The sequence below is a fragment of the Pseudopipra pipra genome, chromosome 12 (assembly GCF_036250125.1).
Source record: "Pseudopipra pipra isolate bDixPip1 chromosome 12, bDixPip1.hap1, whole genome shotgun sequence".
In the NCBI taxonomy this organism is placed as follows: domain Eukaryota; kingdom Metazoa; phylum Chordata; class Aves; order Passeriformes; family Pipridae; genus Pseudopipra; species Pseudopipra pipra.
Window position 1 is genome coordinate 7,855,189 of NC_087560.1, and position 25,952 is coordinate 7,881,140.

At 43.2% G+C, this 25,952-nt stretch overlaps 1 protein-coding gene across 6 annotated transcripts in view; it reads left to right on the plus strand.

Annotated features, from left to right (window-relative positions):
* The window catches only part of RFX7 (regulatory factor X7), a 76,784-nt gene that overhangs the window by 38,156 nt on the left and 12,676 nt on the right, over window positions 1-25,952 (plus strand). For all 6 annotated transcript variants that reach the window (XM_064668711.1, XM_064668710.1, XM_064668709.1 and 3 more), the window contains 4 exons: window positions 10,989-11,022; window positions 18,632-18,714; window positions 19,536-19,658; window positions 25,730-25,856. In XM_064668711.1, the coding sequence (XP_064524781.1) occupies window positions 10,989-11,022; window positions 18,632-18,714; window positions 19,536-19,658; window positions 25,730-25,856 (367 nt within the window). The remainder of the gene's footprint in view (window positions 1-10,988; window positions 11,023-18,631; window positions 18,715-19,535; window positions 19,659-25,729; window positions 25,857-25,952) is intronic.

The window sequence follows — 25,952 nt, forward strand, 5'->3', positions numbered from 1 at the left end:
TCCCATTTTTTTGGGTCCCATCCCCTTGGTTGCCTAGGGTAGGATGGTGTGGCAGAGCCAGGCATAGCACAGCCTGCCTGCAGCAAACTGTTCCAAGGGGACAGAGTACTGAACCTTAAAGTTGTGGGGTATTGAATACTGGTCAGGTGCCCGCTGTTCGTGATTTCCATTCATAAATCAGGTTTTAGATGAAAGCAATACTCTGATAGACCTGCTTGCTCATTCCTCGTGGCTGCAGAGGCAGCCTGGCAGGGAGGGTGGAGATGCTGAGTGGGTGATGCTGGGCTGCCCCACGCTGGCAGCGTGTGCTGTGCTGGCAGTGGGGCTGTCAGTCAGTCCTGCTGCTCTGGGGCCGGGCAGGCCTGATGGTGCTGCAGCCTGGGAGCCGGGAACGTGATCCAGGTGGGAGCAGCCCTTCCTGCAGTGCAGGCCCATGTAAGGTGCTCATTGGACACAGTTAAGCTACCACTTAGGAGTGAGTGCAATTGTGTTTAGACCCAGCTTTGTAGGTGCAAAATGAAATAGATGCATGCAGGTATGAACTTAAACAAGATTAACTTAATTAAATTTTGTGCAGGATTAATTTTAAGCAAGTGCAGCTTACAGGTTTAGACAAGTTTTTGAGTCTGCAAGTAAACTGAAGTTCACCTGTGTTGTAGGTGAGGGGAACTCAAATGTTTCAAAAGAAATCGTTGAGAATTGGAGTAGCACGTGTTTGTAACTTTTCCGAAGATCCTACTTTAGGGTTTAAAACAATTTTAAAAGATGCTACAAACTTTATTCTTTTTAACCCCCCGAGGCAGAGGATGGAAAACTGATGGGTTACACTGCTCTAGTGTTCAGTGACCTGACCTTTGAGGTAGGCAGGAGACTTCTGGCTACTCACAGCTTTTTGTTTGCAGAGACCAGACAGTTTCTGTGCCTGGAGTGGCTCATAGCTGATAGGCAGAGGTGAGTGAGAAATGCCCCAGTGTGCAGGTGCAGGGCTGAGGGATGGAGGCCTGAAAGAACCTGTGGGAGCTGAACAAGGAGTTTTTTGTGATGGGATGTTGTATGATCACCATTGGGCAGCACTGCCATGTTCATCCTGCCTAAGTTCAGCTTTAGATTTTCACCTCTACAAAATAGTCAAGGATGAGTTTTGCAATGTGCCAGTGAGCAGTGTGGCACAGGTCAGGGAGAGAAGTTAACTTTCCTGTGGCAGTGAAGCCATGCCCATCTAGCACGAGGAAGCAAGTGACCCTTTTAGTAGGCAGATGCTTGGAGGGTGCATGTAGATACTCAGGGCATTACTCAGCACAGGGAAACCTAAGAGGTTGCAAGGATTGCATTCCCTAGGAGTCAGCAATCGGGTACAGGTTCCTCAAGTGGAAAAAAGGGAGCAGAGGAGCTGTGTGGTGGGCAGCCATGAGAGGAAAGGGAGCAAGGAGAAGGAGGAGTGCACATGTCCAGAGATCAGGGCAGAAGCAGAGGTAATAGGATGTTGCAGGCAACATCAAGAGGAGAGGGCTGGATTAAAGCTGCATTTGTTTGCAGAAAGACAGGCTGATGCCTATGGGGGAACTGGTCAGTATGGAGAGGAGTGATGGGTATCTGTGGCATGGAGGAAGGATGAAGAGTGTGCCAGGGAAACACTGTGGGTTAAGCTGGACCTCCCCAGTGCAGTGTCTGTGAAGTGCCTGTGAAGTGCAGCTCAGGGAGTGCTTCTCCACTTCCCACCACGTGCCAGGCCAAGTAGTACTGAGATGGCAGCATGGCATGAAGGCTGGGGCTCCTGTCCAGGCTGACAGTGGGACATGTGCAGCTGTTGGCCCTGTGGGTTTTGGAGAGGGGGTGGCTATGTGGGGTGTCTGAGTGCCAGCTTGTCGCGGCTCAGCAGTGCAGAGGGTGTGCTCTGCTCCCTCAGGTAAGGCCACAGAAGAGCTTGGATAGGACTGGGTTGTGGGACTGTGAACCAGACAGTACCTCCCTGGGCACCAAATGAATAGGGAAATGAAGAGGTACAACCAGTAGCAAATCTCTCTTTTAATAGGACATAACTAGGATAGGTGTGGGTCATGAAAATGTAGAAGGAAATAATGCGAAATAAAGAAGAAGAAACACAGCTTTTATAGCAGGCTTAAATGTGCCATCCAGGTACCTGCACCAGCATTGGGAAACACATATGGTAGGAAAACCTTGCTGTAGAGCTGCTGACACTGGGAGCTGTTACACTGGATTCACCTGAGCTCAGAGTTCTGTGCAGTAAACACAGCCCTATACAATCTGGGTGTGTGTTACCTGTAAGCAGAGTGTGGAACTGTTTCTATTTGCTTATATGAGTATTGTTTTGCTTTGCCATCAGCTGTCTGTACCCACCCTTTCCCAAGGGAAGGGCAGTGGAAGACAAAGTCTGTGCCCCGTTGGAGGCTTCCTCCTCCTCAGCTTGTTGGCCCTGCAGGCACGGAAGGGAAACTATTTTGTGCACATGTGTTTTGTGGGTGCACTTTTTTCCTGTTTGCTTTTGGTTTTGTTTTTTAAGTGCTGCTGAGGTCTGTCACCCTCTTAGTTTCAGGGCATCCTTTCTTAGAGCCTTATAGGACAAAGGCTGGAGAAAAATCTCCATGTGCTTTACAGCATCTCCATTTCAGACCCCTAAGTAATAACGTGATTCTCTTCTGCTGATGATGGCTGAAAATAGCCCAGCAGATCTTTTAGCTATCTATAGACTGGATTCAGAAGCAACCAAAGATTTATTTGGTTTTTCATAGTTAGTTTTAAACCCAGAAGTTTTTATTGTGGAATATGTGAGCCATTTCAATGGATGATTTGCTGTTTAGCCGCAAACCTGCCTGTCTGGTGACTTGCACCCACCTTTCTGCTTTCAGTGGGATATCCTTGAGATGAAGTTCCTACTCAAACTATCTTTTTTCATGATGCTTTGTTGAGATCAGAGATTGTTAGTATTAAATATAGGATGCAGCTCCTCTAAAGTCATATGATCTTCCCACATCCTGTACAGAGGGCACAGCATCCTTGGAACAGGCTCCTGCTTGAATATAACAATATGCACTGATTTTAATTCAGAGCAGTGCTGAACGAACCAGGGTGAGAGCTGTGTAAAAGCATTTTCTTTGTCTCTTCTCAGAGTTCATTAAAATAACTTGTGGCAAAATACTGAAGTTATATAAATACAATAAAACCCAACCAGGTAGTTAAATGACTGTCTTGTTGGAATAGAGCACCTGGCCACGTGTGGTTGTTGCAAGTTCTTCTCAGTTATTTTAAGAATAGTGGAACAAACCTTTAGCACTGAATACAACAGATTTCTTCAGAGAGCTAAAAGATGTTTATAGACCTAAATTTCAGATGGAGGTATTCTGATGTCTGCTGGCTAATTATTTCTTGGCAGTTCATTACAATGGACTACATTTGAGTCTTGGGCATTTCATTAGCAGCCTTATCTTCCTTCTTTGTTCAGCTGTTTGTGTATTTGGCATTAATTATACTCATAAAATGATCACAAATGTCACAAATGGTGAAGGGATTAATTTTTTATCCTATATGAAATATTTTAATGGCATTTATTTCAGTAGCAAGTGTTGAAGTCATGTGTTTGACACATTTTAACCTGCATTAACTTCAAGGCGTGCTGAACCACTGTGTTTTTCAGTGCTGTGATGCAGCATTGCTGCTCCTTATGGCTGATGGAAAACCGGTCTGGCTTATTCTCCCTGGCGAGTGGAAGGGGGTGGATTAGGTTACAGGGAGGATGAATCGTTGCAGCTCGCCCTGCCTGGTTGCACTGTTTTATCGTTTTGCTGTGCTTGTTCCTTCCTGATTTCGCTGAGAAGGGTGGTTTGGCTGGGACTGAGGAGCAATCTGCCTTCGAGCTGAAGAGCCAATATTTACCAATTGTTGAATACTTGCTTGGTTTACTTTTCAAGGCCTGAGACTTGGACACTTTGCTAGTGGACACAACTCCCGCTATTTTTATCCTTTAGGGAAATAATAATACTTCATGTGCTTCCAGGATGCAATTATGGTCCCTGTAGATTTTTTTTTTTCTGGAATAAGAATATATCTACATTTGAATTGTGAAAGACCTGATCTATCTTGTATTAAATGTTTTGCCTCTGATTGCCTGTGTTTGTGCTGGGCTCAAGTGCCTGGTGTCTGGGGCATGACATTGGATTCTCCCCGGGGAGGGAGCAGTGCAGGCAGGGACAGAGCCCCTAGGTGGCATCAGAAGCCACCTGATTTTTGGCTGCTGCACGCCCGAGGGTGAGAGGGGTGATGGGAGGGGAGTCCTGCCCGGCCTGGGTGTGCTTTCCTTCCTTGGCACCCTGTGCTAAAGCTCTTACACCATTAGCTGAGCAGTATAGATAGTCGTCATTTTGCTAATTCAAACATGTTCCAACCTTGTGCAGCTCTGCTTTCTAAATATTTAATTGAAATGCTTTTACAGCCATTTTACTTCTTTATCACCGTGAGCCAAGCCAGACAATGTAACATGGCATATGTTAAGATGTTAATTGAGTAGCAGCACACATAGGCGGCTGTTTCATAATTTTCTCCTTAGATGATCCTTGGCTCCAGTTTAACATTTCTTTGTGCTTCTGAGTGGAAGGTTATATAAAGATATATTTAGAGCTGTTAGTCTAAGAAAGAGAAACATTAATTCAGTAAGATTAAGAATTAAGGGCTGAATCCTGCAGGCACTGCTGGGACACAGTGCCTGTCGTGGTAAGGATGTGATAATAGTACCTTTCTGATAGTACCACTTATTGTAATGGGGTTGGTAATCCTTTTATTGAGTGGTTTCTCACAGCTTGCGGAGTAAATAGAGATTTTTTTTTTTTTTTTTTAATGTCACCTGGTGTCGTCAGAGTTGTGGAATTGAGATTGAATCTTTCCAAAAGGATATATGGTCAGTTTAATAATGACCCTCTCTATTTTAACATGGCTTTCAGAAAGATGACTTTGCCAAAACTGTCGCTGTTGATATTTTGTAGCGGAGTCTGACTTGCTTTCCCTGGGAGCCAAATGGGTTTTTGCAAGAGGCAAAGAGGCAGCAGGACACTGCACAGGAAAAAGAGTTCCTGGGTGCTGTCAACACCCAAATGCCTCCTGTGCCTGGCAGACACGTGCCTGGCCATGATACTCATGTGGTACTGCTCCCACCAGGAGCATCCTTTCCAGACTACCCTTCGACCCTGTTGTTAAACAGTTTGAGACAAACACCCTTCAGAGATGCTGTGGGAGAGCCACTGATGCAGTGGGAAATGGAGGCTTTTCAGGTTGCAGTAATTTTTTTAAGACCATGTGTCCAAAATAATCCTTCCTTGGCAGACAGTTCTAACTGCTGTCTTGGGTACCTTTCTCTTTAGGAAGGCTTGTTTTCAGATCTCTGGGTAACAATACCGTGGCAGCACTGTGTTGCCATGTGGTGTTGGAGTTGTAGGCGCTGCACGTGAGCCACTGGGGGTTTCCTGTGGCCCTGAACAGCCCCTGCTGGGGTTCTTTTGGCTTCAGAGTTTTTTTTGTTTTTTCTCCTTTTCCAGAGAAGGCTTATTTTAGAACTTTATAAACCTCCTTTCTCCCTCTGTTAGTTGTCTGAGAGGGTAAGTGGTTTGCCATCTGAGGTGATAGCTACTAGGTACTGGTGCTGATGGTAAGTAACTGTACACTGGAGTTTTTTGTTCTAGTTACTACTTTTCCTACTGAGTCCTACATCTTGGGTAATTATGTAACATAACACACCCCTGCTCGAAACTGGGAGCCCAGCAGTGGGGAACCCTTGCTGTCCAGTCAGGAACTATGCCCTGCCTTCGTGATATGCGGCACAGCTATTGGCAGTGATGGAAAGTGATTCCTTTTCATCAATTGCATTATGGTTTGGCAGAAATAATGGTTTCTCCAGGCTGCCCAAAATGTGCCAAGCACATAAAACCCAGCTACAGAGGCTGGTTTTGGGAGGGTGTTCCACTTTAGGCAAATACTTGCAGTCTTGAGATGAAAGGGGTACAGAATATCTGTGGCAATTTCCTTGATGGCACCAAACTTTTAATGAAAAAAAATCACTCTGGGCTTCCCACGTTTGACCACTGAGTCAAACCATTACTGTATTTGGCACAATAAATTGTGGCTCCACTTGTCCACTGAGTTTGGCTGAACTGGATCTGTTGCTGTTGTTGACATCTTCCTCCATTGGAGGAATGAGTCCACTTGAGAGCCATGCCCTGTGTAACTTCTGTGGCTGGGATGTCTCCCCTGCAGAACCACAGTGTCCTGGAAGTGCTGCTGTCCCACTTCTGCCAGGGACTCAACTCAGGAGCCCCCTTTCCAGCATCCTGTGCTGCACAGTGTGTCCCAGGACAGGAGCTGTGACTGCAGGGGTGGGTGTTCATGTGTGTTCACTGTGCACATGTGGGTGCTCCCACGGTGTTTGTGATGCTGCTGCCTTTCACAGGGACTGAATGCTCTCAGCTAGAAAGCTTGGGGTTTAGTTTCAGTGCTGTGCAGGCTTTGAGAAGGCTCAGAGTTAAGTAGGCAGTAGCTAATAAATTTGAGGGCTTTCTTTTACTCCTCCCAAAAACTTCCCTCTTTCTGGTCTCACAGACATAAGGCTTCTCTTATCCCTTGTGGTTATATGGCTTCTACTATTTGCAGCATTAAAGGAAGTACTTGATGTGCTCAGAGCAACTGAATTCTGCCACCTCTTGTAATACGATATTCCCATATTGCTCCGTGCAGTTCAGCTACCTATTGCTGAAAGTAGAGTATTGCTTAATTAGAGGAAGGTTGGCAGCATCTGGTTTTATGCCACTTGGAAAAAAGTTGCATCTTTTTGCCTTTTCCTCCTGCTTTTTTCCCCTTCTGCCTCTCCCTCAGTGTAAAGTAAACCCAGCTGCTCACCTGGGGAGAGAACACACTCCTCATTCTGCCCATGCCAAGGTGGGGCTGTTAAAATGGGTTTTCTCTGAGCAGAAATACGTAAATAGGTCAGGGAAAACAGAAATGCATACTTTGGCATGAGATAGAAGGGCAGTTTGAGGAAATAGTCTGATTTCTCCCTTTTTTATTCTCTTGAAGATAATTTCAGGAGTTTGTCAACATGACTTCAGCATTTCGGAGCTTTAATTGCTACAGCCTTCAAAAGTTACCTTCAAAAATCTCTCAAACATCTTGCCCCTAAAGGTTAAGTCAAAAGCTGAGGCTGTTAAGATGGAGGTTCTCCCATAAGGCTTTTTGCTGCAGACCCAAAGCAGCCAACACGTGTTTTCTGGGCAGTTTGTAGGATCAAAGGTCTCCAAACACAGCAGCTTCTGCAGCAAGCAGCCCTGTGCTGCTTCTCCACAGACTGAGAAACCTTCTTTTCTCTGCTGTTTTACTCATTAGTAGAAGCTGGGCTCATGTTTTTGAGTGGCTGTTGGTGGGTGACCAAATTGATCCAGACTGGTGGCGTTTGGAGCAGTGCTGGCATTTTGAGGAGCATCGCTGTAGACAGTGCAACAGGCTCTTGGGTTACTCTGTGACTGAGAGACTGAACTTTGAAACAGTCAGTACAATGGTACCCCTTGAGCAAACATCTCATTGTTGGTTGTGGTAGTGTCATTAATTTTTGGGAGGGTTTTTTGGAGGGGGGCAAAATTTTGATAAAAAGTTTTATACTCTGTGGTTCTTTTGTTGGGTCATTGGGCTCAAGCTGATAAATCCAAGGCAGCTGTGAAAGCAGCCACCTTTGTTATTGCTCATAAGAGACAGCTGCTCCCAGAATCAGAAGTCTTGTCCTGGATGAAACTGCTTGGAGTAACCTGAATTAAGTTTTAGATCAAGTAAATGAACTAGTTTCACTTCAGGGAGACTGTCAGCATGAAGAGCTGTGAAAGAGAGAGTAACATCAGCTGTGATTCTGGGTGGGGGTGAGTCACAGTGAGCTCCCAGGAGCAGCTCTCTAGGAGAAGCAGTTCTGGCTGAGGGCTTAAGGTACAGTTTCTGAGTTTAGTTTCCAATGGGCTCAGGTCTGTAATAGATTCAAATGGTTATTTTCATTAGAAAGAACATCTGTCGTTCCTGCTGCTCTCCTGCAGCTATTCCTGGACTTGTAGCAAAGTGTGTGGGTAGTGGCCTCCAGATGTTAGAAGTGGCTCTGTGTAGGGCCTGATTCTGCCTTGTTGTAGGAATTGCTGTTTGCAGGGACTGTAATTGCAGTAGTAATTAGATAAGGGATGAATTTGACAGAGACAGAAGCAGACTTATTTGTTGGTAAATGAAACTTCAGCTTTCAAAGCATATCTGTCCTGTTAGTGAAGGAAGAAGTGGGGATGAAGTAAACACAGGTGGCTGGTGTAACTGGGATGGCTGTCCCTTTACCACCTGTCCTTTTAGCTCCTGACACGGTGGAGATGTGTTCTGCAGTGTCACCAGATGGAGCATTTCTGTGCAGTGCTCAGGACCATGAGAAGGTCACTGTCCCAGTAGCTTCCTGGTCAAAGGCCTCGTTCTTCAGGGTTGTCATTGCTTGATTTGGACGTGCATCCCCTTCACTGGAGGGGAAACAAGAAGCATTTCTGTCATTAGGCACAGGCTTTCTAGAATTAGGGCACATTAAGCTGTTCTCTGGTTAGGAAGAAAGAAGCCTCAGTTTACCACTAACAAGTTTTAATGATGTCCTCCCGGTGTTCTCAGAGTATGGGGCAGGAGATGAAAAACAATTGCTGTTTAAATAGAGATCATGCTTATCCCTGCTGAAGCCATGGGACCCTTGCCTTTTAAAATGCCACAACATCTGCTTGCAGATTGGAGGACATGAACTTGACTGTCCTTTTTGTGCCACCAGTTGGCAAAAAGGAAACACAGCGAAGCTGCATTTCCTGGCCTTATCCTTGCTCCTCTGCTGCGGCTCCTTGGCGCTGTTGATCGGGGCTGGAGGAGCAGAGGTCACAGTGGGAAGAGCCTGAACTAAATTTGAGAGTTTACATTTCCTGACTCAGACTGATATTTGGAGATAAAAGGACAGCTCTAGGGATCTCCTGCCCAGCTGCCTCCTGGCAACTTGCCTCTTTCTCTTTGCAAGAAGAAAATGTTAATGCAGTTGGGTGTGTTGATGCTCCGTTTGGCAGAACCTGTAACAGGACGGAAGCCGAGCTGGCTGGAATGTGTTCTCCTGAAAAGCCCAGAACATGATGTTGTCTGCAAGTCTGTAGAGCAGAGGCTGTGTTTGGACTAAGTTTGTTATGTCAGTACCCTGCATCCCCTTACACTCCATGCTCCTTTTCTGCATAAGCTGTCATGTGAAGCCATAGAAAAGGTTTATATACACAAATTGGCATATATGCCTGATTCCTGCTGCCTAATGCTTTGTAGGAGAGGTTGTGGATCTGTAGCAGCACAGGGACTGTGGGACCTTGCAGAGGTCAGAGGCAGTGGGTGAGGTGGAGTCCAGGGTAGCTGCTGGGGCAGCTGTGTCAGCAGACTTGGCTCAGCTTTGGGTCAGACACAGTGACAGTGTTCAGCAGCAGCAGCAGGTTTCCATGCTTGGTGTCCTTTGACTTTTCTGGTAAGATGGTGGTTTTTGATGGGTGAGATGACATTTAAGTTGCCTTCTTCAGATGCTACAGTATATGTAAGCATCTTTCCCAAGGCAAGGAAAGCTCCCATTTTACTGTCCTTAGCATTCCTTGTTCTTACAGATCCCCAGTAGTCCTGCTTTAGTGTCTCCTTGGTGTTCCTGAGTGTCTACCCATCCGTTGGCTTCCCCTACATGAAGTCAGCTGAAGCAGATTTCTGCTTATGTATCTCCTCAGTGGACTTGTCCAATATTTTATTGTATTCTGTCACTATAGCATGAGCAGTTCTTGGATGGGAAGGGGCATCAGTATTAGCAGCCTTTGTGAAACAGATTTTGAGACTGTCTAGTATCAAAATGAAGTGGTGTAATGAGCAGGACAACCAAACCCCTGCCTCCTTTGAGCATGTGATGCAATGGTAGGTGCTGGTTCCTGTCACCACCAGACATCAGAGCCATTTGTTTAGTTTGTTTCTTACTTATGGTTTTAATACATCCATCAGATGACTGGCTGGGTTTAGCTTTGTTTGTGGTGGCATCTGTACAAAAGTAAAATAACTGCCAGTGAGATATTTTGTTGTGTTAATAGGATATTGAATTATGTGTTATTCTCTGGGGAAAAGAATTGCTCTCTGAACTCGAAACAGCGTTTTTTTGGTGCTTGTTCAGTAGGTGTCCAGCAGTAAAGACTGGGGCTTTCTGTGTGTGAAAGCTTCTGTTCCTCTTGAGAGCAGAGATAAAATGCCTTCAACTGATGCAGTCAGACCAGGCATGTGAAGTACAGCACCCTTAAGAAACATGAAAGCTGCTTATGAGTGTGTTTATATGAGGTCTAATAAATTCCATACGGTTTGCTGGCCTTGGCACATACACTGGGGTCGTTTCTGACATACTTCAATTCAGTCCCCACCCAATGTCATCTTAATAAGCCAGCTGGGAGGTAGAGAGACTAACTTGGAAAACTCCAAAGTTGCCAGTAGAATAACAGTTCTCTGCTTTGTAGCAGCTCTTTGGAAAGCTAGAAAAAAATGCCTTGAAATGGTGGGATTTACTGAAGCGTGGGGAGAGGGGGATGTTAATTGTGTTTACAGGTAAACAATGCATCTGAATTGTTGAAGAGCTTACAATAAAAGTAGTGACATCCATCCTGGCTGCATTACAACTTGGGTAATAGCTCCCAGTTGCAATGGTATTTCATTAAAAAATACAGTTCTTATAGAAAAGAACAAAACAGAAAGAATTTTAACAAGCAGTTAAGTTTGGGTGACTTTCAACATAAAAATAGCTGGATGAGTATTATTCCATAAACTAGAAGGGTATTTACTGTAAGACATAAAGCCTGTAGTATAGTGATAGAGATTCTAATATGTAATGGCTTTGTCATTGCTGTTTAGATTAATTCAATATTTCTTTTCTCTCTCTCTTCCCTCACATTTAGCAAAACTGTACAATCTAAAGTGGACTGCATTTTGGTAAGTACAACTCCAGAATGGTTTTCAATATTTAATAAACTGCAAGACCAAAATAGGTGGCTCTAGAGACTAACAGCTATTATGAAGCCTTTCCTTAGCAGTGCTTTCAGGTACTGACACTAAATGCAATCACAGTTAGTTGCCATTGCAAAAAAAAAATGCATGATGTGGGTTTGATGTTTGTTTTCCATGGAATATTGACCTCCTGTTTCCAGCAGCAAGTGGCTGTAACTGCCCTTTGTAGAACTGTCAGTATAGGTGGTATGGCACGGAAGGGTGACTGAGTGTTTTTGTAAGCATGATTTTATTAAATGTAGGATTATGTACTGCCCAGATCAGACTATGCAAGAAACTTATTTTGCCTTCAGGTTCCACTGCTCTTTAGGCCTTTAATGACAATGATAATTGCTTTTATTGTTGTTTCCTTGGAACAGCTAATTCATGGCCGGCATTACATTTTAAGGAAGGAACTAGATTGAAGTGCATATTTGCACAAAACCTGGCAGACAAATGTCACGTTTTATTCCTGGTCTGTGAAAATCATCAGATTTTTGGTCGGTTTGGTTTTGGTTTTCTTTAAAGTCTTGCTAACCTCAAAAGTTGCATACCTTCCCAGAAATGTGCAACACTACAGGTCCTGTTAGCTCTGCTGTACTGCTTAGGACAGAGAGATCATTTTTTGAAGAAGGAAAAGCCTTTGAAATGCAAAAACATTGTCTTCCTTTGTGCATTAAAATAACAAGATCTAGGCAGTGATAAGAGATTATTTCTGGGGAGCACTAACTCAGAAAGAGATTTTGTTTGTTTTTAATAGTGAGCAGGTTGGGAGTTTCTTTAAATCGGAGTCTTGAGCTCATAAATCTTAAAACTGGAAGGGAGTGCTTATCTTGACTTTCTACCTTCAACATTTCATCCAGAAGTACCAGTGGGTAAGATAAAAGGACGACATAGACAACCATCTGGACTCTGTCAAATAGAATCTGTCCAGCTATATGGCTGAGCTGACTAAGGGTACTCCTTAAAGTCACATTATCAAAGGCTAATTCAAATGACACTGGATTCTCTTGCCTTAAAATATCTTTGTTGTTGTATGAGGCTTAAAGTTGTGTTGTATTGCAAAAAAACTTGGGACTCCATTTTACCTCTTTTTAAATGTTTTGGATGCACCCAACTGAAATAGCAATGCAAAATGACATTTTTGTCCACTTTATTCCTCATTGATGTTTGTGGATACAAAGCAAGTGTGTTAAGGTCTTCACTGTTTTGTATGTGAGTCTTCAGTGGCAAAAGGGCAAATTGCAAAATTGCACTTGTAAAACTCTTAACACCAGATATTTCTGTGGCGAAAAAATGGGAGTTGGGGTAGGTGTTTCTAAGTATCATTGGAGAAGAGAGTAAAGAAGTAGGAGGTTAACCAGTCATCTGCTTTTGGAAATCCATTTTAAGAAAATTGAATTAAACTAGTACTATTTTTGCATTAAATTCTGCAGATTGGTGGACTTTGTGTACTGAGGTAGGGATTATCAGTTTGTACGAAGGTCAGGTCTCACCCACTGGATTGACAAAGAAGTCTTGGATGCAAAGCAGTCTCCATGGCTTGACCTGGAACAGAGCAGCAGTGTCCTGATGGTCTGATTTTTTGTTCCAGATGCCTCCTTGTCTGTCCTGCTGATGAGTTCAGAGGAGTCGTGTCAACAGTGGAAAAGCCACTCTAGGTTAGCAAAGGTAGATTTAATGCTGTTCAGGTAGTTTAAAAAAAGAAAAATCCAAGATCAGAATAGTTTGAGGAAATGAATCAAAATTAAGCTGAATTGTGGCAAAATGGGTTCTGTGTTTTTATGTGCTATTGGAAAGCTGTGAGCTGCAAGGCAGAATCTGAGAGCACATTAAACTGAAAGGCCGTGGCTTTATAGCTCTGAATGACTCCTTTGGTAGCACCAGTCACAGCCACAGCGTGCAGAGCCACACACAAATGTTTAGGGCTGCCTAGTTCAACACAGTTCAGTGAGAAAGAGAGAAATGGGAAGAAGAAGCAGAGGTGATGGCAGTAGTCTGTTGTGGAGGTCTCCAGTAGCAGAGGGCTGTGGAAAGCAGCCACTGTAAGGGCGCTGGGACTGCAATTGCTCATGCAAGAGTCCAGAGTTATCTGCCTCTTCCATGTGATACTGCACCACTTACATTCTGACACACTGTCATTTTCTGGAAGATCATAAGAAAATCATTGTATACTGTGCAATCCAAAAAAAGATAATTAGCAAGAATTGTGGTGTAAACAGTCATTAAAAATTCATTATAACATCTTTTTAACTGTAGTAAACATGTCTAGCAGTAGATTCTCTTATGACTTCGCTTGTTATATTTGTAGCCACATACTAAATGAACTTTTGAACCTGATTTTTAAAATGGTATCCTCCATATAATCACTCAGCAAGACAGTCAAGGTTTCTTTCCTTAATCCTCTGAGAAGAGGTCAGTGCTGGTGAGAATGATGGATCAATGGCCATGAAAACCAGAGCTGCTGATGTCTGGAGCAGCAGCAGTGTGTGAGGTGTGAGAGGGTGTCAGTCCTGCAGCAGGGGAGGTGCCACTTGTCTGTTGGGCCCTACAGGAGACAGGCAGAAGCTCTGTGAAGCTTTGGCAGCTGTGCTTGGCCACTGTCACAACAAAGCTGCCATGTGCTTTTAGGGCTTGTTTGGAATGTTTAGCACCTGAAATATGCTCCTGCTTCTGTTCAGATAAAGCACATCAAATGTATTTATTAGCTGCTTTCTAGAATAATGGGTTCTGTTTCCAGTATTACTATATTATTATATATCTGTCTTGATGATATTTCCAACAAACCACCTGACCTTGAGCAACTTACTTAAGCTTTGCTTCTTATTTCTCTGTTCATAAAGTGGAGAGATGATTGCTTGACTGCTTTGCTATTTTTAGTTCTGGTTGTTAAATAATAGATGTTTGCTCTGCTGAAGTATGGCAAGTTTTAGGACCATTCTGCCAGTTGGTACAGGTTACATTGCCATTGGCACAGCCTTTTTTACTTTGATTAGAGTATAGTTATCTATAAATACTCAAAATATGGAAAGAAATATTAAGAGCAGTCCATGCTCTCTAAACTAGTAGTCTTGCACAAAGCTTGGGGAGTGCCCCTGGCCTTCAGCCCCCCTTCACCAGAACTCGAGGACAGAAATAACCTGTAATTCTGCTTTCATTGTGGAAATTGGAAATAGTTCAAATTTGAATGACATTTGCACTGTATACATTACAGAAGTTGCAGCTCTTCTGATTGTTCATTAGTATATTCTTCCTCTATCTTATTTAAAGTTTGGCCTGACTAGGTATTTTCTTCTATAAACAATCCAGAAAAAGCACATGCCCTGGAGTATTCCTATGGCAATCCCTATTGGCAGCTTTAGGATGAAACTTGACTAACGTTTGTGACCTGACAGTAGATGAGCAGAGAGAACCAATCCACCAAGGTCAGGAAACCTGAAAGATTAGTGATTCTGGGGACTGTGTTCAACTCTCTAGGTTCTCTGGTTCAAGCAGAAACATGAATAAACTCGTGGTTCCTATAACACAGATTAAGTCTTTAACCACACTCTGTGTTGAACAGATCTTTGTGCTGTGAAAATTTTGCAGTGTTTAGTCAGTGTCTCCCAGAGTGGAACCAGATATCAAAACCTGCTATTTTTGTTTAAAAACTACCCAACCCCACAACATTTTGGCCATCTTGGTTTATATCACAGCTGTTTATTTGCTTAATCAAAATGCTTGAAAAAGTTGCATCTGTTTCTATGAGAATCTTGTTCTGTGTCTGTCTGAGGCAGCAAAAGGACAGATCCATTTGGAGCAGATCTCTGTGACCACTGATCTCTGGTTTAATTTGTTTGCTACATATTTTGTGCATTTCTGTAGTGAACTGTCTATATTTGGTAACTGTCAAAACAGAAATATCAGAGATTTCTGCTCCCTTATATGTTACTGAAAGTCTTTACATAGCTGTGACTTGAGGTTCCTAATTCTTTGTCCTTAGTTTTTCTGCCTCACAACGTAAGTTCACTCAGATATTCTGAGTACTTGATAGATTTTTGTCTAAATTGAAGCCAAGTGGTGAAAATAAGTATGAACACTGCTTGCTCCCCATCTTCATTGCATCTTCCTTTGTTTCATATGGTTCTGGTTACAGAAAATAAAGGCAATGAGTGAAGAGCAGGAGTACCAGAGGCAATGCTTTGTGCTGGCTTTCCACCTCAGTCCTGCAAGCAGTTTACATGCTTATGCATGTCTCTAATGCAGCTTCAAGAAATATGATTTATAAATAGCCTTTGGAGAATTAGGCAGTCTTCATCTGATTTGATAGAACCAGTCAATCAAGGTCAAGAAACTTCAAGCAGGATTTTTATTTAGATCCTTTTAAGTAGCAGAAAAGGATTCCCCAGACACTGTAGTTGCTGTATGGTTTTTAGAACAACAGTAGCATAAGCTTTAACAGGCTGCACAAAGGGGAATTTGTCCAAGATGATGCCAGCATCACATTCTTCCTTTTGATGCTGTGACTCTCTTCCACTCTAATGACCTATTTTTTCCACACTATTGACCTATTTCGGGGGTGGGAACTTATAGTATATTTTGTGTTCCTGTTTCTTTTTATTCCTTTCCATATGTATCCAAATTAGCACAAAGAAAAACTGAGAATGAATGAATCTTTTTCTTCTTGGTCAGTAGTTACTAGGCCAGCTGAAATGTTCCTCCACTTCCCCAAATTCTGTGATGCTGATTGCATTAAAAAATTTGAAAGTTTTGATGCTTTGAACAGTCACAGTAACAGTAATTGCAATTTTTACTGAATTCACCGGACCTTCAGCACTGAGAACTGGTGAATGACAGCTGAGACTGAAGAAGAGACTGTACTTACTGAGACTGTAAACCAGGTCTCGAGGGTTTTAGAAATGTTTAGAGAAAACAGACTAAACAAAACAATGTTTAACAAATCTTTAAACTAAACAAAATGCAGTCTTTCCTGAATCTACTTGCACTGACTGTCACACTCTATCTCTTCGCTGCCACTTCTTCAGTTTTAAGATGATTTTCTCTAAATAGATTCAGTCTCATCTAATAAGCTTAGGTTTATCTAATTACCACCCAGGTAGGATTTACCTCTGTGAACTGCCTGTGACTCCTGTTAACTCTCCTGCTCTGAGGAGGTCCTGCCTTCCCAGGGCTTCCCTGCAGCCATTGCTGGAAGCTGGAGGAGTTGTGCCAAAACTGCTGCCTAGGAAAGTGCATGGACAGGAGTGAGTTTGGGTGCAAACAGTGAGATAACATCACTGTCCAGCTGCCTCTGCTGAGGATGTGAGGAAGCCCTAATCCTCAGCTGCCTCAGCTGTAGGGATGGAGTCTTGCTGTTGAGAGTGGCTGGCTCACTGGCATCCTTTGGAAAAGGTTCTGCTAACATAGTCCCATTCAAATTTTTTCTTTACCCATATGTTGTTGGGGTTTTTTTTGTTTTTCTTGAATTTGGGGGGTTGACAAGCAGGGCCTGTGTAGCAGAGCAGCTCAGACAGGGCCCTTCCACACAGCCCCTTCATCCTGCTGTGTCAGAAGTTGCTTCAACTGCAGTGGGCACTGAGTGTATTTTGATGAAAGGTTTAATATTTCTTTTAAAACTTCACGTTTTATGCTGCACGCGGCCACATTAGATTTGGAAGAGAGAGCTTGTCTTCTACTTTGGTGTCAGAGTCATCAGGGGTTTTTTGTTTTGCATGGGATGCTTTTGTCTCATGGATTAGTGCTTACTGTGCAAGGTAATCCCACCCTAACCGGCTCCTTTGATGTGCTGATTGGGCTTTTGCCATTTCAAACAAAAAGAGCTAAATTCCTTGAACGAGGGGATGTCTAATAAAGAAGTACAACTTTTCTTGTAGTTGTTAAATTTCAGTCTCCTCAAAAATGGTTACTTTGCTGTAACTTCTTTGAAGAACATTGGTATTTTCAGTAATGGGTTTGCTATAGGAAAACCCGCCAGTTCAAATGCCGTGATTCATGCAGGAAAGGAAGAACAGAGAATTTGACAGAATGCACCCATTATTAAGAAATACCTCTCTGGATATTTGGTGGTCTGAGCACCACTGCTGTGTAAGCTGCTGTAGAGCCACACAGAAGTCAGTGTCAGCAAATTTCAGAAGTTTGTCAGAGGAAAAAAAATCCAACCAAATGTTGTGGTTTGCTGCTTATAAAAGCAACAAATCCAGTGTCTGTTACCTGTGTGCTGCTGGAAATGTTTGTCTTGGCTCTGAGAATGTCTCTCCATCGTTGGTGGCCCAGTTCTGTGCGGCAGTTCTGTGGTGGGTTTAGCTGGCAGGGATTATCCAGCCCTTGGACTCTCCCAGACCCTTCCCTGGACAGCATGTCCTGCTGGTCCTTGCCTAAAGTCTGGGGACAGGGAGGGGACCTGTGCACGGAGTGCAAAGTCAGTGGAGGGGAAGTCAGAGCTCACTTCTTTCTGGTACTCTTGACAGTTTTGTGCCAGCTGAAGCGAGGTGGATCTGGACATGACTGGGTCGGGGAGGGAGCAGTTTGAAGTGAAGTTCAGGTTTTTAATTTCCTCACTCTTCATTCTGCTCATTGCTGATGTTAACAACCAGGCCTCACTGCCTGTTGATCCCTCTCTCTTCTCTTCCTTTTGGAGAAGGTTACATTGGCAGTAAGACACCAGTAAAGAAAAAGAGACAGTAATCCAAAAGCTGCATTCTGACTTAAAAGGGAATCCTGTGAGTCTCTGACTCAGTACTGATGGTGCCCCACCTCAAGTACTCCTTCTGCAACATCTTCCTGAAGGAGAACCCCTCTGCTCCTGGTTGCATGGCTTTACTCACACTGCTGCTGCTGAGCAGGCCTGAGCACATTACCACAACTGATTTTCCTGATATTCTAAGTCCATGTAGCTGGTTCCAGGTGATCAAAACCTAGTTTGTGTGCAGCAATCACTGTTTGCAAACACCAGGTAAAACTCCCTCTGGTGTCTGATCCTCAGCTGGAGGAGTCTGACATCACAGAGATTGATGTAACAAAATGGTTTGTCTGCAGTAACAAGTTCATAAACTGATTCCCAAAGGCAACAAAAAAATACAATATGAACATAGGTAGGTTTTAAAATGTCTTTGCTGAAGTCTGTGGCACTTAGCTGTTAACATGTATAGTGGATCACAGGACCAGGGCTGACATCCTGTGTTGTTACAGCACAGCTGGTTGTGCTGCTGGATGCTCAGAGGTGCTTCATGTGTGCTTGGAGAGGACAAAGTTTTCATGTTTTGTGTCTGGTTGCAGAAGTGATCTGTTGTTGACGTTTTTCCAGATTCTGCTTTTGTTGCATGTGAATCTTGTAATTGTAACAAGTGTATTTAAAATAGGCAATCATGTTTCTAGTCCCAGAGTGCTCAGTCACATTCTTTCACTTAAGTAAATATTTTCTTGTTTAAAATTGTATTATTTAGGAATACATTGTCAGATGACAGTTTTTAGCTGTTTAGCTCAGCTCTTATTGTTTGCTTTTTCTTCTCTCCCCCCTACCCCATATTTTGCAAACCAAAACACCTTTGTTATCTAGCAAGAAGTTGAGAAGTTTACAGACCTAGAGAAACTCTACCTCTACCTTCAGCTGCCTTCGGGTCCCAACAATGGAGACAAAAGGTATGTGTGTGACTGTAAATGTGAGCAGCTAGTACTGAAAACTGGCTTTACTTCCTGTGGCACTTAACTGCTGAGGATTCATTCACATCATGTGGCTGGTAGCAGAAGCAGCCCTTATTAAACATTAAGGACTCTTCCTGAAGATTAGTTGTGGTTTTTTTAAACTTTAAAATCTTTATTGCATGAATAGCTTGTAAATATAAATCTCCTAAAATGCAAGAGTCATCACAGAAAGCGTTTCACAGTCCAAGTGTAATCGTTCCTTCGCTATTTATGTGTGAAGTGATAAAATAGCAACACAAATGTCATGGGGGGTGAAAGAAAAAACTAGTAGTATTTCTGGTAACATTTGTTTGACTAAAGGAAGGTCTAGAAAGCCAACTTGCAGATCACAGCATCACAAAATTAGCATATGTTCCCAGTAGGATGGTTATAGGCAGGCAAGTGCCTATAGGAAGCACTCTAAGTATCTGCTGGGAAAGCTGGGTGTTTCCAAAGGGCAGCTGGCAAACTAAGTGGGCAAAAGCTTAGAGGTGGCCAGTAAGGAATAATAAATTTAAGAGGGGAAGTAGAACCCTTGCCTGCCACTGTGTAGTCATATTGGTGTGTCAGTCAAGAACTGGAGCGTGGAGTCTCTTCCTTAAATCATGGATGAAAGAGGATAACTGCTGCCCGTGGCTCAAGAAATAGCTGAATGTGAGAGGTGTGCTGGCCCTTGTTGTCTCTGGTGTGTCTCCACCTGTGTAGGCAGACAGTTATTAAGTCTTGTAACTGAGGAGGAACTATAGAATCTTCATCAGCACTGCTTCTTCTTTCCCCAGTGATCAGATCTCCATGTCATCCAGCCGTGCCCAGCAGATGCACGCCTTCTCGTGGATACGGAACACCCTGGAAGAGCACCCTGAGACGTCCCTTCCCAAGCAGGAGGTTTATGATGAATACAAGTGAGTGCTCCCGGACTGGATCCACACATATGACTTTTTAGCAAGTGTAGAGTGTTCTGTGGCACTGACCCTGCAGGTCCCCCACTGGTTTACACGGCCAGGGCCTGGTGTTCCACGCTGCTGTGCCTGAGAACACACGAGCTGCAGTGGGGCAAACTGTGTTCATTGCTTCTGCCACTGGAGATAAGGCTGTGCTGTTTAAATTGTGCATTGTATGTACTGAAGGAAAGGTACAAGTACTTCTTAGCAAGTAAATATCTGTATGAATATTGGTTTTGTTTTGTGGACAGAGCAGCACAGGTAAAAAGCATCAGTTACTATCTTACAATACATTTTGATCTGCCTGTGTTTACATACATACATGACTGCCTTAACAAGGATGAGGGGCTGAATTGTTCCCTCTGGAAATGCAGCTATTTTGCACACAGGGTCTTGCCCATTACACCTTTCTTTCCAGAATAATGCATAAATATTGGACCTTCCTGCAGCAAACCTGATTTCTACAGAGGCACAATATATCTGAATATGTATGAAACCAGTAACCAAGGCCACTGTGAGTCTGTGTTGTCAAGTCTCAAAGCTACCATGTAATGAGAAAGCGATTAGAAGCAAGGGAGAGGGAGCTGTCTGATGAAAGTTGGATTTGAATTCATTTACAGAACATACCCCACGGGGGAGGGGGAAAAAATAATCATCCTCAGCCCAGTTGCCTGAAGATGAATAGCAGATTTATGATCTGGTATGAATATTTCCATAATCTGAACGATTACAGTAATTTGCAGCGAGCTGAGTCCCTTCACCTCCTGAGTGCCTACAGGACTCACCCCGTAGTAATTGTTATTGCAGGGCTGCCTTCTGCAAATACCTCCTTTTAATTAACTCTCTCTGCTCAAGTGTTTTTACCCTGATTGAGCTGAAGCATGATGGCATTCGCTTGCCTGGGGTTGATAAACATGCACACACCTATTTCTGAGATCTCGCCATGGACCGGAGCGGTGACGCAGCCGGGAAGTGCAGCCAATGGCACCGACGTGCCGGGATGGCCAATCCCGGAGCAGCAGCCGCTCGCGCAGACACGGCAACAGCGGCAGCTGCTGTGCGGGAGAGAGAGAGATGGGAGCGTTATTCTTAAATATATTTCTTATTAAATAATTTATGGCCTGCTTCAGCAACAAATCTGCTTGGCTTCCTTGCTGTGCCAAGCTGCAGATGCCCGGAAAAATCATCATCTACAGATTGTGGAGTGTGAAATTTGGATGGCTTTGTATGTAGCTGCATCTAGTATTTGTATATTGTATTTTTTTTTTCTCCCCCTAACAAAATAAGGGTGGTAAGCAAATATTCAGGAAAATATCAAATGTTTGGAATCTGTTCTCCTTTGAAAGCTTCTGTTCTGTTTTTAAAACATTCAGTTTCTTTGAATATTTTCATGAGCTATTCTTGCACACCAAAGGAAAAGTAGTCTTGGAGTGGGATGTAGGGAACAGGCATATAAATACATAAGAGTTAGTTATAAGTAATTTTTCTTTACCTAAGGGTGTTAAGATCTCTCAAACCTTGTTCCATTATATTACCAGGTTACAATTTCTCTCTTCTATGTGCAGAGATGGATGTTGCATGAGCTCACAGTGAGCAAGCTTATGCACTCTGCATGCATAAATCAAAAGTGCAAGGCTTCAGAAGATGCTGCATCATACCAGCATCTCCAGTCCTGCTGTAAATTTTGGTCAAAATAAATCTTGCAAAACTACTGGCCTTCTGCATCACCTTTCATGTTTTTTTTCTGTGAAGAGGGAGAGTCAGAAGCTTGCACTCCACCCAAGTCTGCTGTTGGCAGATGTTGAGTGTTTTCAGCTCCGCCATGTCTCAGTAGCCTGTTCTCACTAAGCTTATTCAAGACAGTGACTCCTCTTTCTGCTTAGTTACTCTTCAGTTTAATTGTGAATTCATGTCTCCAACTGGATAAAAGTGAATGGATTCATCTTTCTTTTGAAAGGGATAAAATAAATTGAAAATGCATCATTAATATAAGGCAGTAGCACTTGAGGAGGCTGAGAGCTTGCAGCTGAATTTCAGAAAGGAGGTAGATGAGAGCTGGTTCACCTCTTGTTGTTGCTGTGATGCCACTTGCACTGACAGAATACAGTGACCTGCAAGAAGCTGTGTTTCTGTTGGGCACACACAGTTCTTCTGCCAGCTTCCTCTGGGAGGGAGGAACACAGGCTGGAAAGTATGGGAGCTCAAGGGGAGCTGCCTAACATGTTATCTAGCCTGCAGTGAGTGGACGCTGCTTCCCATCACATCCTTTCGGTGTTTTCTTGTCAGTCAGTTTTACTTGGATATCTTGTCCCTATTAGTAAACACCCTTCTGGACACAGCCAGGTGTAGATTTGTCTTTAGAGTTTAGAGATTTAAGATTTCAAGTCCAAGTGCAGTCCTGCAGTATTTATGCAAGCAAAATCCCTATTTGCCCATAAAACGATTTGTTGAGCCTTCAGTAAACACTCGAGTCCTCCTATCTTGCTTCTGCTGCTGTGACGCAAGGGAAGAAAGTCATTCATATTTAAGTTTGGTGCCCTGAAGATTCACTTGATACGCTTAATATGGATTAGGAGGTCTTGGAGTCATCCCGTATCTCTTTCCTTTAGTCTGTAAATCATTAATCCTTGCTTTACTGGCTGCTGGGCCACTTGATGCCACCTGATGCATAGATTATGTACACTAAGTGTTAGGAATATTAACCAGCAACTTAGAGGAATACTCAGAAGCTAACACAGAAGAGGGCAGTAGGTATAGGAATACCACGTCTACTAAGCACCTAAAGGACACAAGGTACATACAAATATTGTTTGATAGTGCTTATCCAGTGTTTTTATATAAAATTCCCTGATAGGAACAGGATGGGCTCTCTTGTGTTGCAAAGTCTAGTCTTAGGTCATAAGCAACTACCTATATATTCTTTTGAAAACCAATCAAACTTCAACTAAAGCAGTCGTTCCCACCTCTGCCCCCCGCTCTTGCGAGTCTGACCTGCAATTTCATTTCTCTGTTGGTTTTCAGACATCCGTTTTCCATCCTACCTGATTATTAGGGCTCATTTCTGTGCCAGCATTGTTCGTCAGCTTAATGAGAGCCTACCTCTTCCTAAGGTTCTTGGTTTCTTTTGGGGACCAGTTGTTTTGGTTAGAGTGGATAAACCAAGAACTTTTTGTTTCATTCTGTAGGTTTTTTATCATTTGCTATTCATGATGTTTTTTTCTGCCCAGGAAGCTGTAAGCTGGGCTGTATACCCTGACCATCTTCATTAGCTTTTGGGTTAATTTTTTTTTTTTCGTGGTTTAATTCAGGTGCACTTCTAGTGTTTTTTAGGTCTGGAGTACATTCAACTCATAGATCTTACCAAAAAAAAAAAAAAGCCTTTTCTGGTTATTGTGTAGGGGAGCTCTGTACAAAGGAACAAAGCGACCGCGTGTCCATTGTCATTCCTGTCTCTGTGTAGACCTTCCCTCCCCCCCTGTCTCCCACCCACCCTTCCAACAGCGAGACAGCTCCTGGGCTCAGCGATGTGCCAAGAGTGCAAGGAGCAGAGAGAAGAGCTCCAGGGGAGAGACTCCTGGTTTATGTTGTCAAGTCAATGAGAGACCACAGATGGACATGGAGGGTTCTTGGCCAAGCCAGGAGGGGGAGGGGCCATGTGGGATGATCTGTCTGGAAACTGAAATTCCGGGATAATAATGATAGCCCAGAAATCACAAGCTTGCAGGAGCTGCCAGTATGGATACGAGGGGACCGTGTAACTGTTTTTGCTGCTAGCAAGTGATTGTCTTACACCAGATGTGCTAGACTTGAGGAGCAGATTATTTTATTCCTATTTTATTTATTTATTTTCTTCAAGGGAGGCAGTAATTTTAACTTTGAAGTTGATAGATTGGTAGGTCCCTAATCCTGTTGTTTTGCTGGGTTGTTTTTTGGGTTTTTTTAATTTATTTTGCTGACATTGTTGAGTTTCAGTCAAAGATTCTGCTGACCCTGGCAGAGAAATTCAGAGAGCTCTCCTTTGCATGCTAGTTGAGACTTAAAGTCTTGTAATCAGCATCAGTGAGCAACAAAGACCCACCTTTTAGGAATTTTCAGAGTAGAGTTTAAATCCACTGAGGCTTGGCAAGATGCAAGGGACAAAAAGCGCACAGAGATCTATTTATCACACATAAATCAACATCTGATTCCTAAGAGGGTACAGTGAGGTGGGAGAAGAATTCCTTTGTAATAACTTCAAAGGGACATAATCCAGAATCCAGCTTCTGTGACTGACATATGTTGAAATGAAATGTGTTGGTATATAAATTGGATATGAAGCTTCTTGATGTCCCATATAGAAACTAGACCAATACCTGACTGTGTTGTAGGCAACGTGTCCTGGTTTGGACAGTGGCCCTGGTTACTGGGGTGGCTGGGTGCACACAGGCTCTGCAGGGGGTGTCAGAACCAAAGAGCATAAATGTTCCTGTTTATCATCATCACAATCATTACATCTGTGGTGGTGCTTTTCAAGGGGAGGATACCAACATACAGCCAGGGTAAAAGCAGCAGGTACTTGCTCTGTAGTAACTAGCATTTTTGCAGAAAGTAAATGCAGTGGAAGTATCTCAAGAAATACATACAGCTTTCTATAGAGCTACAACTTGCAGAGAAGACATTTTGACTGGCCTACTTGGATGCAGATTGTTGCTGGGTGATGCTGGGGATGAAGCATCTGTTTCAGACTGCTGCTTTTTCTTTGTCTGCCTGACCTTCCAGAGGTTTGTTTGCGTGTGTGTACCTGATTATAGCAGGCAACTGTGGGGTATGAAGTCATTGTTTTTCTGCACTCCTGCTGATACCCACAGTGGATCGTGTGCAGTCACCTCTTCTTTTTAGAGGCAGGTTGTTTCTGTGTGTTGCTGGTAGGACTTCTCATGGGAAAGGAGGTCATTGCTGCCTGGTGCTGGCTCTGTGGCTGGGAAGGCTTTAACGGTGCGGTTCAGGCCAGAGCACATCAGTGTCTGTGCCACAGCGCAGGGCGTTCCTGTCTGTGTGCAGCCTCAAGCCCTTGTGGTGCAGGTAAACCTTCCAGGGCAGTTCATGGTTTCCTCTTTTGTTTTATAGGTTTGTGATTTTCCAGAACATTCACCTTTTGCAGCAAAATCAATGATTTTTGTTCTCTGCCTCATGGACATATTTTTTAAATGTCTCAGATGTCGAAACAAAATTCCTTCTACTATTTTTTAGAACTGGAGGCAGATAAACTCATTTTACTAGAATAAGTAAACTTGGAAAATAATTACCTTTTGTTTCTTTATTCCCCTGTATCATCAGGTGTTATTCTGAGCCACATGGTGATCTTCATTGGCAGCAGCAGTTGGAATCTCTGTTAGTAGTATAAGGACTTATATAGGGTTGTCTGTAATCAAACATTCTCATAGTTCAGTAGTGGTACAGAGGTAGGAGGACTAGGTCCTCAGCACATGCTTGTGTTACATTTATAAAGGTGAAGCTGGTTCCCTGGGAAAGTCTGTTTTAAATGTAGTTCTCTTAAGGTCTAATTAATTGAGGTTGTGTGAGCAGAATCTTTCTCTGGACACTGACATATCTGCACTTGCACTTAACTACTGCTTTTCAAATATTCTTGCAGGACTTCAGGCCTTACTACACTCAAGCTGTGCTTCTTGCTAGAACAGCATCTCTGTTTCTATTATGTCCTAAAATAAGTGAACTGAAACATATGCTTCAAACTAAGTTGTGGAGTAAATCTTAACTGTGCTCTAGATAATGCCAGTGCTTGTTATGTCTCCACATGACTTGTCTTTGAACTCAGTAGAGAACAAGGCAAAAACTATGGTATTAATAGCTCTTGTTTATACATTTTTAATGCACTCAATTCGTTGTGGATAGCTTCATTAATGTTAAATGTGATTCTAACTATGGATGGGTATAAGTGTTTTCTTTTGAAAACCTTGGATGGGGTCTAGCATGTAGGCTGGCCTCTTGTATTAACTTTGATTCCATTCACGCTTTCTTTCTCTTTGTTGCAGGAGCTATTGTGACAATCTTGGCTACCACCCATTAAGCGCTGCTGACTTTGGAAAGATCATGAAAAATGTCTTTCCAAACATGAAGGCCCGTCGCCTGGGCACAAGAGGCAAATCAAAATATCCTTTGCTAGAACACTGCTCAGTGACTTGTTCTGCACTTGCCTGGGGAACATCTGTCGTTATGGCTTAACTACCAGCTAAATGTGGAAGTAATGTTAAATAA